The 15,498-nt window shown below is 41.2% G+C and overlaps 2 protein-coding genes across 3 annotated transcripts in view; one reads left to right on the plus strand and one right to left on the minus strand.

Moving 5' to 3' along the window:
- The window catches only part of ARSG (arylsulfatase G), a 588,957-nt gene that overhangs the window by 114,676 nt on the left and 458,783 nt on the right, over nt 1–15,498 (minus strand). The window lies entirely within an intron of this gene.
- LOC134490421 (ABC-type organic anion transporter ABCA8-like) overlaps nt 1–15,498 on the plus strand; it is a 90,838-nt gene that overhangs the window by 13,437 nt on the left and 61,903 nt on the right. For both annotated transcript variants that reach the window (XM_063293448.1, XM_063293449.1), the window contains 8 exons: nt 2,060–2,231; nt 2,625–2,683; nt 4,291–4,401; nt 5,925–6,100; nt 7,674–7,793; nt 8,179–8,317; nt 10,807–10,897; nt 12,785–12,924. In XM_063293448.1, the coding sequence (XP_063149518.1) occupies nt 2,060–2,231; nt 2,625–2,683; nt 4,291–4,401; nt 5,925–6,100; nt 7,674–7,793; nt 8,179–8,317; nt 10,807–10,897; nt 12,785–12,924 (1,008 nt within the window). The remainder of the gene's footprint in view (nt 1–2,059; nt 2,232–2,624; nt 2,684–4,290; nt 4,402–5,924; nt 6,101–7,673; nt 7,794–8,178; nt 8,318–10,806; nt 10,898–12,784; nt 12,925–15,498) is intronic.

The following is a 15,498-nucleotide window of genomic DNA, read 5'->3' on the forward strand; positions in this document are numbered from 1 at the left end:
TCCTTACACAATGATAAAAAAAATATGCAAAACAGCCAAGGGGACATCACACCTCTTTCTTTTGCCCCCTGCTAAGTACTGAACCTTTCGCTAAGCATCCCATCCCATGCTTTAGTTCCATCATATGCACTTCATGCAAGTGGTTCTATATTTCACATATATTAACCTCATATACTTCCCCTAAATCACAAGCATATAGTATAGTATACTATTCGAATTGTGCAAGCCATGCTATTCCCTGTGACACTCTATGGCAGTGAAACTTGGACTTTGAAGAAGCAGGATAGGAAGAGTATTGACACTTTTGAAATGTGGTGTTAGAGAAGACTCCTGAAATGCTGGGAAAGGTGGAAGGAAAGAGAAAAGAGGACAAGCAGCAGCAAGGTGATGAGTGCACCGTTGGGAGACTGGAAAGACTAGGTTAGGGACAGATCATCATGGAGAAAATCTATCTTTGTGGTCACTAGGGGTCAACAATGACTTGATGGCACATAGTCAGTCAGTCAGTCAGTCAGTCAGTCAATGAATAGCAAACTTCTTTCTCAATCTCATGCATTTCTAAGTGTCCTGCTGAAAATAACAGCCTGGTCTAGAGCCAAATTGTCCTTGTAGCCTTTCAGTCAGAATTCTGCCTGACACTTCCCCAGGCACCCTTAACAAACTACGGAGTCTTGCACTCAGCCCTGCTATCATTTTTTGCTATCAGGCTTCACACAGAGATGCTGTCTTCACACATACATTTCACAGGTTGCAGAGCCACATCCGTGTTTTGATATTTCTTAAGTTATACCATCTCTACCAACCGCTTTGCCATTTTTCAATATTCTAACAGCACTTAAAATGTGCTTTTCATAATTTTTTTCTAGGAAACATACATTCATAGTCTTCATTTTATTTCCACTCTTTAATATACCGCTATGATCCCCATATTTATGTTTAAAGTACTTCTTGCAGGAATATCTCTTCTCACTTCAGATTCATCCCAAAACATGTCATCATTTTTACTGTTTGTTACAGTTATTCTACTGAAGGCTGCTTCTTTAGCTCTCTTTGCCCACTTCCAGAACCTGTTTTTATTTGCATTAAAATTGTTCGCCATTGTCCTGCTTCTTTCAATCTCAACTGATTAAACTGTTCCTTGCTATTTGGCCACATACTGTGCAACACTCTTTGTGGCTTTAAATGACACAAGATCAGGCAGCCATTATGCAGATCTTTTATCTTGCTCCCCTTTCTCTTAGTTTCAGAGACCAAAAATATATCTATTTTTCTTTCATTCATTTCATTGGTTACTTCATGCTCTTCACCATATACTCCCTTTACGTTCTAGGCTGCAATCTTCCATACATCATAATCATCGCAGATGGACTGTAGGATTTGATCTCTGCCTTCTGTCATGGCTTTCAATCCAAGACTTTCACATAATCCTTTTTAGTAATATAAAGAAAGCACAGGGTAGGTTGACTGAGAGCCAGCTGGGTGTAGTGATTAAGGCACTGGGCTAGGAACCAGGAGACCGTGAGTTCTAGTCCCACTTTAGGCGCAAAGCCAGCTGGGTGACCTTGGGCCAGTCGCTCTCTCTCAGCCCTGGGCAGGAGGCAAGGGCAAATCACTTCTGAAAACCTTGCCAAGAAAACTGCAGGGACTTGCCCAGGCAGTTGCCCGGAGTCAAAAACTGACTCGAAGGCACCAGGAAAAAACCCAAAAAGCGTAGGTTAGCAGCCCGAGTTATACCTGTGCTACATGCAGGTTTCCCTGCTAGTGACATGGCAGCAATATCAGCAGGGATTCTCAAGCTAATTATATATTCCTCTTTGTGGCTTTGGTGCTATTTTCCTCTTTGTTTTGGTTTTGATCTCAGTTGTGCCTTGTTAGGCAGGGAGCTGAACTGACTGCATCATCACACATTCACTTGATTGGCAGGTTCACAGTGAAAAAATACTAGAAAAGAACAATGAAGACCAACTCTGTAATTTATTACATGTTCAATGTGAACATGAAGAGTTTACAGTTATCTGGGAGTTATGACAACTTGCTATTTGTAAACTATCTATTTTAGACAAATATGGGGTGCCTCATCCTCCGTTGTTTTTCTTGAAGAAGACCTATTGGTTTAAATCAAAAAGCCCCTGGACTGGTGATGCCCCTTCAACTGAAGGGAGCCCTGGGAGTATCTTCAGTGACAACGCTGAACCTGTGCCTCCTGAATTTGATGGGAAGGAAGCCGTAAGGTAAGAGACATTGAATGTGGACATTCAATACTGTGAGCATTTTGTAGATTTCTTTTACGTACAGGTTCTGCTCCTTTTCAAGGATCACCTAAGTTTCTGCTTCCAGAAGGCATCCATCAGGGAAGCGCCTTTCTTTATGTGAGAAATGCATTTCTGCTGTTACTGTATTGGCTTTTATCATTTTATTTTATTATGTTTTCATATTTACTATTATTTTATTATGTCTGTTGGGCATATGCCAGAGGAAAACATATCCCGTGTCTAACATTGACAATGACATACTGAATGCTAAATTAATATTCGCCGCTGTCAAAGTGATATATTGGGTGATTGTGAGATTTGTGAGAAGAGTCTCCCAATGTACTGACAAATAACTGTTTCACTATTTTCTAGACTAAATAACATGAAAAAAAAGTATAAAACGAAAAGCACAGAAACAGAAGCTTTGAAAGGTAAGAGACCCACAGCTTAGAATATAGACTATTGCTTTGGCCCTCTGAAGTAGTTCAGGGATTGTCAACCAAACTATTGGGGAGGTAGGGCATGCACAATACGCATAGATGCCATTCTTGAACCTCCAAAGTTAGTGCATTTTTTACAATAAAATGGGCATTATCTACTGCGATTGCCAATTTATATTAAACGTTGGGGTTCTTTGCATGGAATCTCACGAGTTGTTTGGCAAGAAAACACAGGAGATATATGAAATACTATCATTCTTGTCTGACCTCACATGATATCTCAGGGATTAAAATGCCAGGAATTCATGAGATACAGCAACCTGACATGACTTTATTGATTTGGGGGTTGGGGGGAGGGTAATCCAAGCTATTGTAATGATTGCCTATTCCAATAAAAGGAGTCTCATCAGTAGTTACTAGAGAAAACTAATTTATTGAATGAATAGTATGCAAAGTACGAAGAAAGCTGAGAATGAGCAAAAGCGCGCCAATTACAAACTTAAAAGCCTTGCTCCCGTTGCGAACCCGCCCCTCAGGCTAGCATAGCAACCACCCACCCCAGACGCTAGCAACCGTTAGAATCGGCCTGGGAAAGTAACCTTGAACAGCAGAGATAACCCAAACACACATTCCAGAAGATCACAAGTCAGCACAAAGGAAATTTACCAGCGTGGCCAGGCAGGCACGCAACTGCAGATATGACATGTGAAACGTTACGAGGAACCATAAACATCGGAACGGGAACATGACAGCTATTGTGTGAGTCGCGTGAAAATGTTGACACCTAACATAGGCATTCCTGCTCTCCTGCTTGTGAAGAAAGCTTGCTGGGACCCTTTAAAATTGAACATTAACTTTAAGCACCTTTCAAAGGTCATCTTTGTGATCTGTCCCCCAGGGATTTTACACACTCGTCTCTACACTCTGCATCAACTTTCTGAGCACTGGTTGAAAAGGGGAAGGCAACTTGGTTCCTACTTTCCTCCCATGTCCTTGATAGGAAAACATGGGGAAAACCTGTTTTATCAGTACCAGCAAAAAGAAAGAGTAGCTGGTACTGGAATCAGTAGCAATTCTAAAATTCAGGATAGAAATATGAAGAACTCAGAGCTACTCATAGAATATAAAACAATGGACTCAAAGTGCTTAGGAGGGATGAAGAAAGGAAATAACATCCTGTGATATAAAAGAGGTTTCAGGAAAACTTTTGGTTTTAGAACCGTTTAACAGAATAGAATCATTGTAACAACTGCAAAATATTTTAGGATCCAGCTATTTTTCTTGCCAATTTGTACCTTCTGTCCTGGATTCCCCAATTGTGTGGAGACAAGTTTCCATGGCCATAATTTACTTGGGACCAATTCTCTTTGATCTAATCAGTAGAGAACCACATATCCTAAACTACAGTAAATCAGTGGAGGACACAGTGATCTAAGAAGCTTCTTTTTTACTCCTCTGTGGCTTCTTTCTTTCCCTCAGGCTTGGCTGCTTTGCCAAGAACAGCATGGATTCTGAAACTAAGGGGCCTGGATAATGCTGTAGCTATATGTGAAAAGGGCCAGCGTGATTTCTTCTGTTATATATTCTTTATATATTAGGCTTGTCCTTGGATATTTATGAAGGTCAGATCACTGCAATACTTGGTCATAGCGGAGCTGGAAAAACTACACTGCTAAACATCCTCAGTGGACTTTCCAAACCATCTGATGGTAAGAATCAAAACTTTAAAATGAATTCAACTGCCAGCCCAGTTGCAAAGTAGGGTTAGAAGTGTGCAGCCCTGTTGGATCCGACCATGGTCCAGCCTAGTCCCATTTCCTCTTTTCCACAATAATCAATTAGATGCCTCAGGAAAACCCACAACAGCCCCTTTCTGCCATTGTTCTCTAGCAAGGTATCATCTATAAACTGTTACGACTAAAAGTAATTGATAGTTTTATTTTCAGTGAAGTTGTACAATCTGATTTAAACATCATCTAAGTTGTCAGCATCCTTTGCATCATGTGGTACTGAATTCTTCAGCTTAACTGTGTACTTTGTGAAGACTTATTTCTGAGTAAACATGCTTAGCATTGCACCTGGAGTCTCATTGCTTTTTCTATTACCCTTACTGATATATTTATGTTGGACCACTTGTATCCCTCACTGATTCTGGTCAGCTCACAACAACAAAACCCTTATAGAACACCATAGAACCTTAAATCACAACACAGCATAAATGCCGTAACAAAACAAGATCCACCCGATTCAGCAAATACCAAATACACACCCAATTATGTAAAAAACAAAGCTAAAAGAAAGAAATAGTAGGCGAAATGTTGTTAAAAATAATGGAGTTGTATTATTGCATAATAACCCTAGTTAAATATTATTTTAGTACTGACATAAAATTTTAAGTTGATACACGATATTCCAACATGCAGATTTATACTGATGTCTCTGAAAAAAGGTTTAGGTATTTTTTTCCAGGTGGTCTTTAAAGGAGAGCCAGTTTGGTGGGGTGGTTAAGGCACCAGGCTAGAGACCGTGAGTTCTAGTCCCGCCTTGGCCACAACGCCAGCTGGGTGACCTTGGGCCCGTCACTCCTGCTCAGCCCTAGGAAGAAGGCAATGGCAAACCTCTTCTGAAATTTTGCCAAGAAAACTGCAGGGACTAGTCCAGGTGGTCACCAGGAGTCAACACTGACTTGAAGCACACACCCCTCCCAAAGAGGTCTTTAAATGCAGCTCCAAGCACAGCATCCAAGTATCAGGTGATAAAGGCACGAGTAGCTGACACTTATTCTAGAGGTGACGGACCCGTCCCTGGGGGAGCTGGGGGTGTTGACGACCGACAGGAAGCTCTGGCGTGGGCTGGTCCATGAAGTCACGAAGAGTTGGAAGCAACTAAACGAATAAACAACAAAGCTGACACTTAAGCATCCTTCTTCAGGCATGGCTTTGTCTGCTGCGGCAGGGAAGCTGGAGAACGCTTTTCCTGGCCATGGTCTCCTGGAGAGCATCCAGACTGCAGCGCAGACCAGCCCTATTAGGGGGAGTACAGCCCCCTGTAGGGCCAAAGTGAAAACTAGCCTTAGGAGGACAGTCACTACTAGTATACGTTACAATGGATTGGCTCAAGAACAGAAAAGCTCATTTGTCAGCAGGTGCCTTTTAATTCATCATATCCTAAAATAATACCAGTCTATCTAAATGGAAAATTCACTATGCAATCTCTTTGCTAATGCCTACAGGTTCTGCATCCATATTCAAGTACAATGTATCTGAAAAGGAACACATGGAAAAGATTTGGGAAATAAGTGCTATATGTCCACAATTCAATATTCAGTTTGAATTTTTAACAGTGAAAGAAAACTTAAAGACGTTTGCTAAGATAAAGGGGATACCATCCAATGCAGTAGAAAATGAGGTAATAATGTATTCAAATGTATTCAGTTGTATTGCACAGATTTGTATTGCACAGGTGCTTGTGTTCTGCACTTTTCCCCTTGTAAGCTTATCTGATAACATTATTCTCCTCTGGTTGTATTTATAATTTTAGGAAACACTAGTTAGCCTTTGGAATGAGTGGGACAGATGTGTTGCTACCAGCTTAACTGCTTACCTGCTTTTTAAAACCATTTTGCTGGCTGTCATATCTGATGGAGTTTTTAAAGGTTAATACAAGAACTCCAAGCAGCTAACAGCAATCTTGCAGAGTAGAAGCATGAACCAAAAAAAGGAACTTGCACATTAAGCTTAATTATGTTCAGAAATAAATTCAGTCTTCAGTTAGATGAAGAGAAATAGAGACAGCTTACTTTTATTCAGTAGATCTGGATACAGGTAGATTCATAGTAGCATCACTGGTGCTTTGTAGACACTTTCTATGTGGAATAGAAAGTCTGCATGCAAGTGAGATGGTAGGGGGAGGGCTGCATTCCTGCAGCACCTCCTGCTTGCATGTCTGCCAGAAGGATAATGGAGATTGTTAATCCCCAAGCCCAAGAAGGAGGAGGAAGTGGAAATCCGCTGCCCCATGTGACATCCCACAAGCACAATAGAGATGCGTTTGCTAGAGAGACCCCCTTATGCTTATGAGACAATGCTGAGTTGACCCCTGATACTTCCAACAATATCTACCCAGTGTGAGTCATTATACGGCCAATATATATGAGTTTAAACATATTATGCATATATTTATTTATGCAGAGAGGGCATGTTGTGGACCCCGCGGTAAGGGAGTTTCATTTGGCGGGGTCCAGGAAGCAGGCCCTCTCTGCAGTAGCTCCCGCCCTCTGGAACATTCTGCCCCCAGAGCTGAGGCAAGCCCCATCGCTCACGACCTTCCGGAGGAGCCTGAAGACTTGGCTATGCTGCCTTGCTTGGGGCAGGGAGGGGAGCAGATACTCCTGGGGATGGCTGGTGCCTTAGAGTGCTCCTCACACACGTGGACTGTGCTAGATCATCTGCCACTTGGATTTCATTTTTATTTATTTTATATGTATATGTGATGACTGTATGTATATTTTATACAATTGTTATGATTGCTGTTTTAATTGATTGTTTTTACTGGGGGAGATGGGCGGTGGCAAAAACTTTGAATGAACGAATGAATGAATGAATAAAATATGTTTAAAGATATCAATTTTAAATATTAAGTTATGCAGAAACTGGCTAAACAATTTCGGGATGGATCCAGAGCTCCAGAACATAATTTGAGACAACGGAGCCACACTTTCTTTTAGGGGAATCTCGTAGTGTTTTGAAAAAATAAGACTCGCATGACTTTTACTTGTAGAAATGCTTGGGGCCTAACCGAACTGAACCGAAATTGCTTTGTGGAACCCGGAAGCCGTAAATAAATAAATAAATAAATAATATTCATCCAGGGGAACATGCTCCAGTGAGAAAGCATGTGAAAAAGGTGAATATTGTGGTTTAGAGAGAACATAGAATAATGTTATAGAAGTTTCTGTAATTGCAATTTATATATTTTATAGGTTGAAAAATTGTTGACCCTCTTGGACATCAAGGCCATTCAGAACACCCAGGCTAATCATTTAAGTGGTGGACAAAAACGAAAATTATCTCTTGGGATTACATTTTTAGGAGAACCACAGGTAAATCCTCTACTGGGCGAAAAGGCCCATTAAGTAGGCTTCTTAAATGAAGACAGTGTTTTCCTCCCTGCTGGTGACCTGCACAGATAGTAATCATGGAAATCCCTAATTTTGCTATGGTTTCCCTTTCCTTCAGCTTCAGCTTCTCAAGGCTTTTCCCAATACTTTCTGGACTTTTGCATGTTCAGTGAAATTTTCACATTTTAATGAAACTATTTTCTGTTGTAAAAATAAAATAAAGCCTTCTAAATGTTATTTCAAAAGCGACACAATTTTGCAATATCCTCGTGTCTTCATAAAGGGAAACTGGGTGTCAACAATGAATGCTATCTGCCAATTTTTTAATGTGTTGAATTAAGACATGCAACCAAATGCCTACCTGCAGGTATTATTATTAGATGAGCCAACTGCTGGACTGGATCCGTATTCCAGACACCAAGTGTGGGCTCTCCTGAGCGAACGCAAAGCCAATCGAGTCATTTTGTTTGCTACCCAGTTCATGGACGAAGCTGACATCCTTTCTGGTGAGTAGACCTCCTCAGAGTGAAGCAGATTAGAATATAGGAACAAAGAGAAAGTATAGGTAGATACACATTGCAAATGTATTCCTTCAAATACCATCTTTTCTCCTTCTGTTCCTACCTGTCAGAAAGGAGAATTGAGCTGATCCGTGTAACTTCTTAAATCCGGCCACACACTGTACATCACTACGAGTCAGTCATTCCGATTCCAGGAGTCCAGAACCAGACTTGGCAGTTTGAAATCTCTCTGCTTCTCCTGTCAGTTTGGAATTTTCATACATTTCATCTGTTCATTTCTCCCCTGCTAAGCCCCTTTCACTTCCGGCAGCTTTTTAGGTCGTTTGTTACTTCCTTTCTTTCTTCCTCCTGTATCAATTGTTCTGTCCCACAATTGGATTCCTTTAGAGAAAGATAAAGGACTATGCCTGAGATGTTTCTTCCCAAGATTCCTTGCCAAACCAAGATTTGTATCCCACAGAGTGTACTTTCAGGATATAATCAACAAATATTTTTACACAATTGTTTCTGACTTTCTTCCAAAAGTACATTTTAAATTAGTAACAAGTAGAACCCTGTAGGATTATCAAGGTTTGCATACATTGCAATTAGGCTAAAGCCACTGAGTAAGCTTTTTATATCATATCAGAGTAGAATCATGAGACAGGCCACTGAGTACAACCCCTCAGTGCAGAAATCCACATCAAAAATTCTCAAAGAGATGACGGTCTGACTTCATCTTGAGCACATCCAATGAAGGGGAAACCGGCTTTTTCAGTATGTGGTTCCACTGTGAAGATGCTCTAATAGGAAGTTTCGGTAACATTCTGCCGTCCTGTAATATACATCCATCATTCCATATCCTGCGCTCTGGAACAAGAGATCTATTTCCCAACTTCGGTTCTTTTCAAGCCTACATATACCTGATCTCTTTTAATGTAGTTTATAAGACTCTGTTTGCTCTCCTCACTACCTCTTAACCTGTTCCCATTTCTCCGACTCCTTACATATGGTGCCCAGACTTCAGCACAGTACTTAAAGTGGAATCAGACCAAAGTAGAATACAGTGGGTCTATTATTTCCTATGATATGGAAATTAGACTTCTGTTAATGCAGCCTAAAATTCTATTTATTTATTTGTTTGTTTGTTTGTTTTTCAAATTTCTATCACCTCCCATCTCTCCCAAAAGGGGGACTCTGGGCTGTTTACAATAAAATTAAAATTAAAAGCCTATAAATTACAATACAATAAATAAAGATAAAATAGATATAAAACCTAAGAAGTGAAGATCTTATTCGTTGGGGAGAGATTTATGGTACTAGCTATCCCCAAGTAGAACTGGTGCCCCTCCCACCCCAGGCGAGGCGGCAGAACCAGGTTTTCACGTTGTCCCAGAAGGCCGGGAGCGAAGGGGCCTGCCTCACCTCCGGAGGCAGAACGTTCCAGAGGGCAGGTGCCATTGCAGAGAAGGCCCACCTCCTGGACCCCGTCAGGTGGCATTCCCTTATTGGCAGGGTTCGTAGCATGCCCTCTCTGCATGACCGGGTGGGATGGGTCGATGTTAAGGGGATGAGGCGGTCCCTCGGGTAACCTGGCCCCATGCCATGTAGGGCTTTAGAGGTCTTAACCAACCCCTTGAATTGGACCCAGAAGCAAACTGGTACCCAGTGCAGCTCGCACAGCAGTGGTGTCACATGTGCCGATCTGTTTGCCTCTCTTGCAGCAGCATCACAACATTGCCTCATACAACTACCAAGATCTTTTCTACAACTGCTATTACCAGACTAAATATCCCCATCCTGTATCCATGCATTTGATTTTTTTCTCCAGTGAAGAACTAGTCTCGATTAAATGTCATTCGGTTACTTTGAGCCTATGTCTCCAACCAATCAATCTCATTTTGAATTTTATTTCATCTCCTGATGGGAGAACTGTGCCAGAGTGAGAGGTTGTGGATTCTCCGTCTCTGGAGGTTTTTGAGAGGAGGCTGAACAGCCACTTCTCAAGGATGGTTTAGTTAGTTTTCCTGCACCTTGCAGTGCGTTTGACTAGATGATCCTTGTGGGTCCCTTCCAATTTTGTAATTCTAAGATTCTGGGATATGGGCTACCACACCCAATCTTATTTCATCTGCAAATCTAAAAAGGATTCCCTCTACCACCTCACTGAAATCCCTAAAAAAAAATTGAATGTGGGATATGTAAAGTTGCCGTTCTAGCCACTGTTGGCTCATCCCACCTTACAGGATCAGATTTGTACGTTAGCTTGTCTATTTTACTTTTAGTTTGCTCCTCTTTTCTGTCAGTAAGAATTAGGTCTAATTCATAGGCCTGTAACTATGAAAATTTTATACCAAACCAGTGAAATTGATTTCTTTTCTGCATTTATCCTACTAAATCTCCAACAACTATATGTTTAATAGTTAGAATTTGGCAAAGAGAAATTCTTACTACTGAATGAGATAAACTAAAAAACATGTTTGTGCTTTCTCTAGACCGGAAAGCTATTATCTCACGTGGCAGGCTGCAGTGTGTTGGTTCGTCTCTGTTCTTGAAGAAAAAATGGGGCATTGGCTACCATTTAAGGTACCTGAAATATGTCAACGTTATGCATATATTTTCTTTGTAGCTGAAAAGCTTAATATTTAATTCTGTGCTGGGATATTTAATCATTCTCTGCAGGTTTACACCTTGCTTTTCCATTTTGAAACAGAGACACCCAAAGCAATTTAGCTAAATTAATCTTAGTTAATAATTACAAAACAAATCTCAATAATGGAGAAAAGTAACATTTAAATAGACAACAAATAAAAAGTTTTAAAAACTACCCAGTGTAGAATTACATAAAGAAGACACCTAGTGAAATAATCAATACGTTTAAAGCTTGTTGGCAATCCTCACTGCATGCTCAGATGGTAGGAAAGAGAGACAGAGAAGCTTACTAGAAGAGGGAGTTTGCAAACGTGCAGCAGGGCCTCACAAAGGCAAGCATTCAAAACAGAGCTGCTCAGTTTGACTGGGACACAAAACGGTTTTGCTTATTTATCTGATTGCCTTATAGCCTATCTTTCCTTCAGGAGCTCAAGGTGGCATGCAGAGTACTCCTTCTTTCATGATTTCACCAAAACAGGGAGGTAGATTAGATAGCGGCTGCCTGAAGTTATCTGGTAAGCTTCCAAGACTCAAGGAGGACTCGACCTAGATCTATCTGAGCCTGTTCAACACCTTAACTACTGGCTTTCCTTGGAATTTTGTAAGAAAATCTGAATTCTTAGGTTCTGTAAACGAAGACTATTCTGTGATAACAGACCAAACATCTACTTGCTCAGGGATGCCAACTGAGGTTGCTATTGTGCCATCAGTCAGACCAGAGGTGCCAGAATGAATAGTTATGTCTGCACCTGAAATATCACGTAGAGTCAGGTCGTCACATTTACAAACCCATATAATAGAGCTGGAAAAAGTAGATAAGAGGGCAACCAGAATCACCGTGTGTGTGTGTGTGTGTGTGTGTGTGTACCTTCTTTACAAGATTTGGCTATGTAAAGTACTCTGAGTTGGAAAAAAAGGCAGGGATGTAACTCAGGGATATAACATCATGGATGGCACGGAGGAAATGGAGAGGGAAAAGTTTGCTCCCTTCAAAAACACTAGGACTGAAAGTGAGTGGAAGGAGTTTTAGAACAGATTTTTAAACATCACTTATTCACATAGTGTGCCACTAACCTGTGGATGGCCCTTAATCTGGATGGCTTTACAAAAGGGAATGGGTGAATTCTTGGAGGAGAGGTCTACTAAGAGCTATTAACTTCAAAGATTCAAGGTTACCTCCAAATACCACAGGGAGGGGCACAATGTTTGGCCCTCCTCCTACTGCTTGCAAGCCTCCCAGAAGCCCCTGATCCGCTACTAAGGGAAAACAAAACCCTGGACTAAGATGCCTTGATCCAGCAGGGTTATTCTTCTTGCAAACGAATGTAAGAACGTGACTCCTTATTTAAAGTTCTTTTAAGATTCCAGGATTTGTGAATTCCAATAGAAATATAATTTAACTTACCGGGCCTTCAAGATGGAATGATTAAAACTGGTTTAACGGTCTGCTTTCATATTTCCCAAATGTTTTGAGGAAGTTCTTAATACATACACACCAATCAAATCTGTTTCAACGGTGCATTTGAAAGGAAAGAAAGAGTTTCCCATTATGTTTCTTTTGAATTAAAAATGAATGAAGGATACTATGTTGCATTAGTGAGGGGACATAATGAGCTAGGATATATCCTAGCTATTTTATTTAAAAATTGTGTTAATTACAGCAAGTCAGCTCCAGTGCCGGCACTGGGTTGCTTCATCATGGAAGTTTAGCAAGCATGAGATAGCCTGAAATCAGGTTTTCAATTGGAAGGATCCATTGAATCTCCTGAATAAATGAGTTGGACATTGCTCTTGCCCTAAATGGTTGCTTCATGTGAATAGGATGCATACGGATGAGTTTTGTGACTCTGAAAGAATAACCTCGCTGGTCAAACACTACATCCCTGCTGCAGAAAAATCAGGACAACACGAAAATGAGCTGAGCTATACCCTGCCCTTACCAGCCGTGGATAAGTTTTCAGGTAATTATCAAGTTGTATAAATAACAATGAATTTAGCTGCTGTTTCCCAAAAGAGCCTGAAGTGTCGAGGTCACGCGTCCCATGCTTTCCTGGACAACAGAGGGAGTCAATTATTCGTCGAATGTCACTTTCCTACCAAACAGGTGAACTCTTTGCATTATCCTACATTTGGTCCTTTGAGCAACATGCAGAGGAAAACAGTAAAAACCGTTTAAAAAATCAAGTACATAATTAACATTTCTTATGATTAATCATATGGAAACAGAGAAGCTAGTAATTTAATCAACTGTTAAATAATAAGGAGTGCGCAAGAAACATCTTTCACAGACAAAAGCCATTATCATTTTTGTTGTTTATTCGTTTAGTCGCTTCCGACTCTTCGTGACTTCATGGACCAGCCCACGCCAGAGCTTCCTGTCGGTCGTCAACACCCCCAGCTCCCCCAGGGACGAGTCCGTCACCTCTAGAATATCATCCATCCATCTTGCCCTTGGTCGGCCCCTCTTCCTTTTGCCTTCCACTCTCCCTAGCATCAGCATCTTCTCCAGGGTGTCCTGTCTTCTCATTATGTGGCCAAAGTATTTCAGTTTGGCCTTTAATATCATTCCCTCAAGTGAGCAGTCTGGCTTTATTTCCTGGAGGATGGACTGGTTTGATCTTCTTGCAGTCCAAGGCACTCTCAGAATTTTCCTCCAACACCACAGTTCAAAAGCATCGATCTTCCTTCTCTCAGCCTTCCTTATGGTCCAGCTCTCGCAGCCATATGTTACTACGGGGAACACCATTGCTTTAACTATGCGGACCTTTGTTGTCAGTGTGATGTCTCTGCTCTTAACTATTTTATCGAGATTTGTCATTGCTCTTCTCCCAAGGATTAAGCGTCTTCTGATTTCCTGACTGCAGTCAGCATCTGCAGTAATCTTTGCACCTAGAAATACAAAGTCTTTCACTGCTTCTACATTTTCTCCCTCTATTTGCCAGTTATCAATCAAGCTGGTTGCCATAATCTTGGTTTTTTTGAGGTTTAGCTGCAAACCAGCTTTTGCACTTTCTTCTTTCACCTTCATCATAAGGCTCCTCAGTTCCTCTTCGCTTTCAGCCATCAAAGTGGTATCATCTGCATATCTGAGATTGTTAATGTTTCTTCCAGAGATTTTAACTCCAACCTTGGATTCCTCAAGCCCAGCTTGTCGCATGATGTGTTCTGAATACAAGTTGAATAGGTAGGGTGAGAGTATACAGCCCTGCCGTACTCCTTTCCCAATCCTAAACCAGTCAGTTGTTCCGTGGTCTGTTCTTACTGTTGCTACTTGGTCGTTATACAGATTCTTCAGGAGGCACACAAGATGACTTGGTATCCCCATACCGCTAAGAACTTGCCACAATTTGTTATGGTCCACACAGTCAAAGGCTTTAGAATAGTCAATAAAACAGAAATAGATGTTTTTCTGAAACTCCCTGGCTTTTTCCATTATCCAGCGGATATTGGCAATTTGGTCTCTAGTTCCTCTGCCTTTTCTAAACCCAGCTTGTACATCTGGCAATTCTCGCTCCATGAACTGCTGAAGTCTACCTTGCAGGATCTTGAGCATTACCTTACTGGCATGCGAAATGAGTGCCACTGTTCGATAGTTTGAACATTCTTTAGTGTTTCCCTTTTTTGGTATGGGGATATAAGTTGATTTTTTCCAATCTGATGGCCATTCTTGTGTTTTCCAAATTTGCTGGCATATAGCATGCATTACCTTGACAGCATCATCTTGCAAGATTTTGAACAGTTCCGCTGGGATGCCGTCGTCTCCTGCTGCCTTGTTATTAGCAATGCTTCTTAAGGCCCACTCAACCTCACTCTTCAGGATGTCTGGCTCTAGCTCACTGACCACACCGTCAAAGCTATCCCCGATATTGTTATCCTTCCTATACAGATCTTCCGTATATTCTTGCCACCTTTTCTTGATCTCTTCTTCTTCTGTTAGGTCCTTGCCATCTTTGTTTTTGATCATACCCATTTTGGCCTGGAATTTACCTCCAATGTTTCTAATTTTCTGGAAGAGGTCTCTTGTCCTTCCTATTCTGTTGTCTTCTTCCACTTCCGCGCATTGCTTGTTTAAAAATAATTCCTTATCTCTTCTGGCTAACCTCTGGAATTTTGCATTTAATTGGGCATATCTCCCCCTATCACTGTTGCCTTTTGCTTTCCTTCTTTCTTGGGCTACTTCTAGTGTCTCAGCAGACAGCCATTTTGCCTTCTTGGTTTTCTCTTTCTTTGGGATGTATTTTGTTGCTGCCTCCTGAACAATGCTGCCAACTTCTGTCCAGAGTTCTTCCGGGACCCTATCTACTAAGTCCAGTCCCTTAAATCTATTCTTCACCTCCACTGCATATTCCTTAGGAATATTAGTGAGCTCATATCTAGCTGATCTGTGGGTCTTCCCTAATCTCTTTAGTCTGATCCTAAATTGTGCAAGAAGAAGTTCGTGATCTGAACTACAGTCAGCTCCAGGCCTTGTTTTTACCGACTGTACAGATGTCCGCCACCTTTGGCTGCAAAGGATGTAGTCAATCTGATTTCGG

This window comes from Candoia aspera, chromosome 2, assembly GCF_035149785.1.
Source record: "Candoia aspera isolate rCanAsp1 chromosome 2, rCanAsp1.hap2, whole genome shotgun sequence".
NCBI lineage: Eukaryota > Metazoa > Chordata > Lepidosauria > Squamata > Boidae > Candoia > Candoia aspera.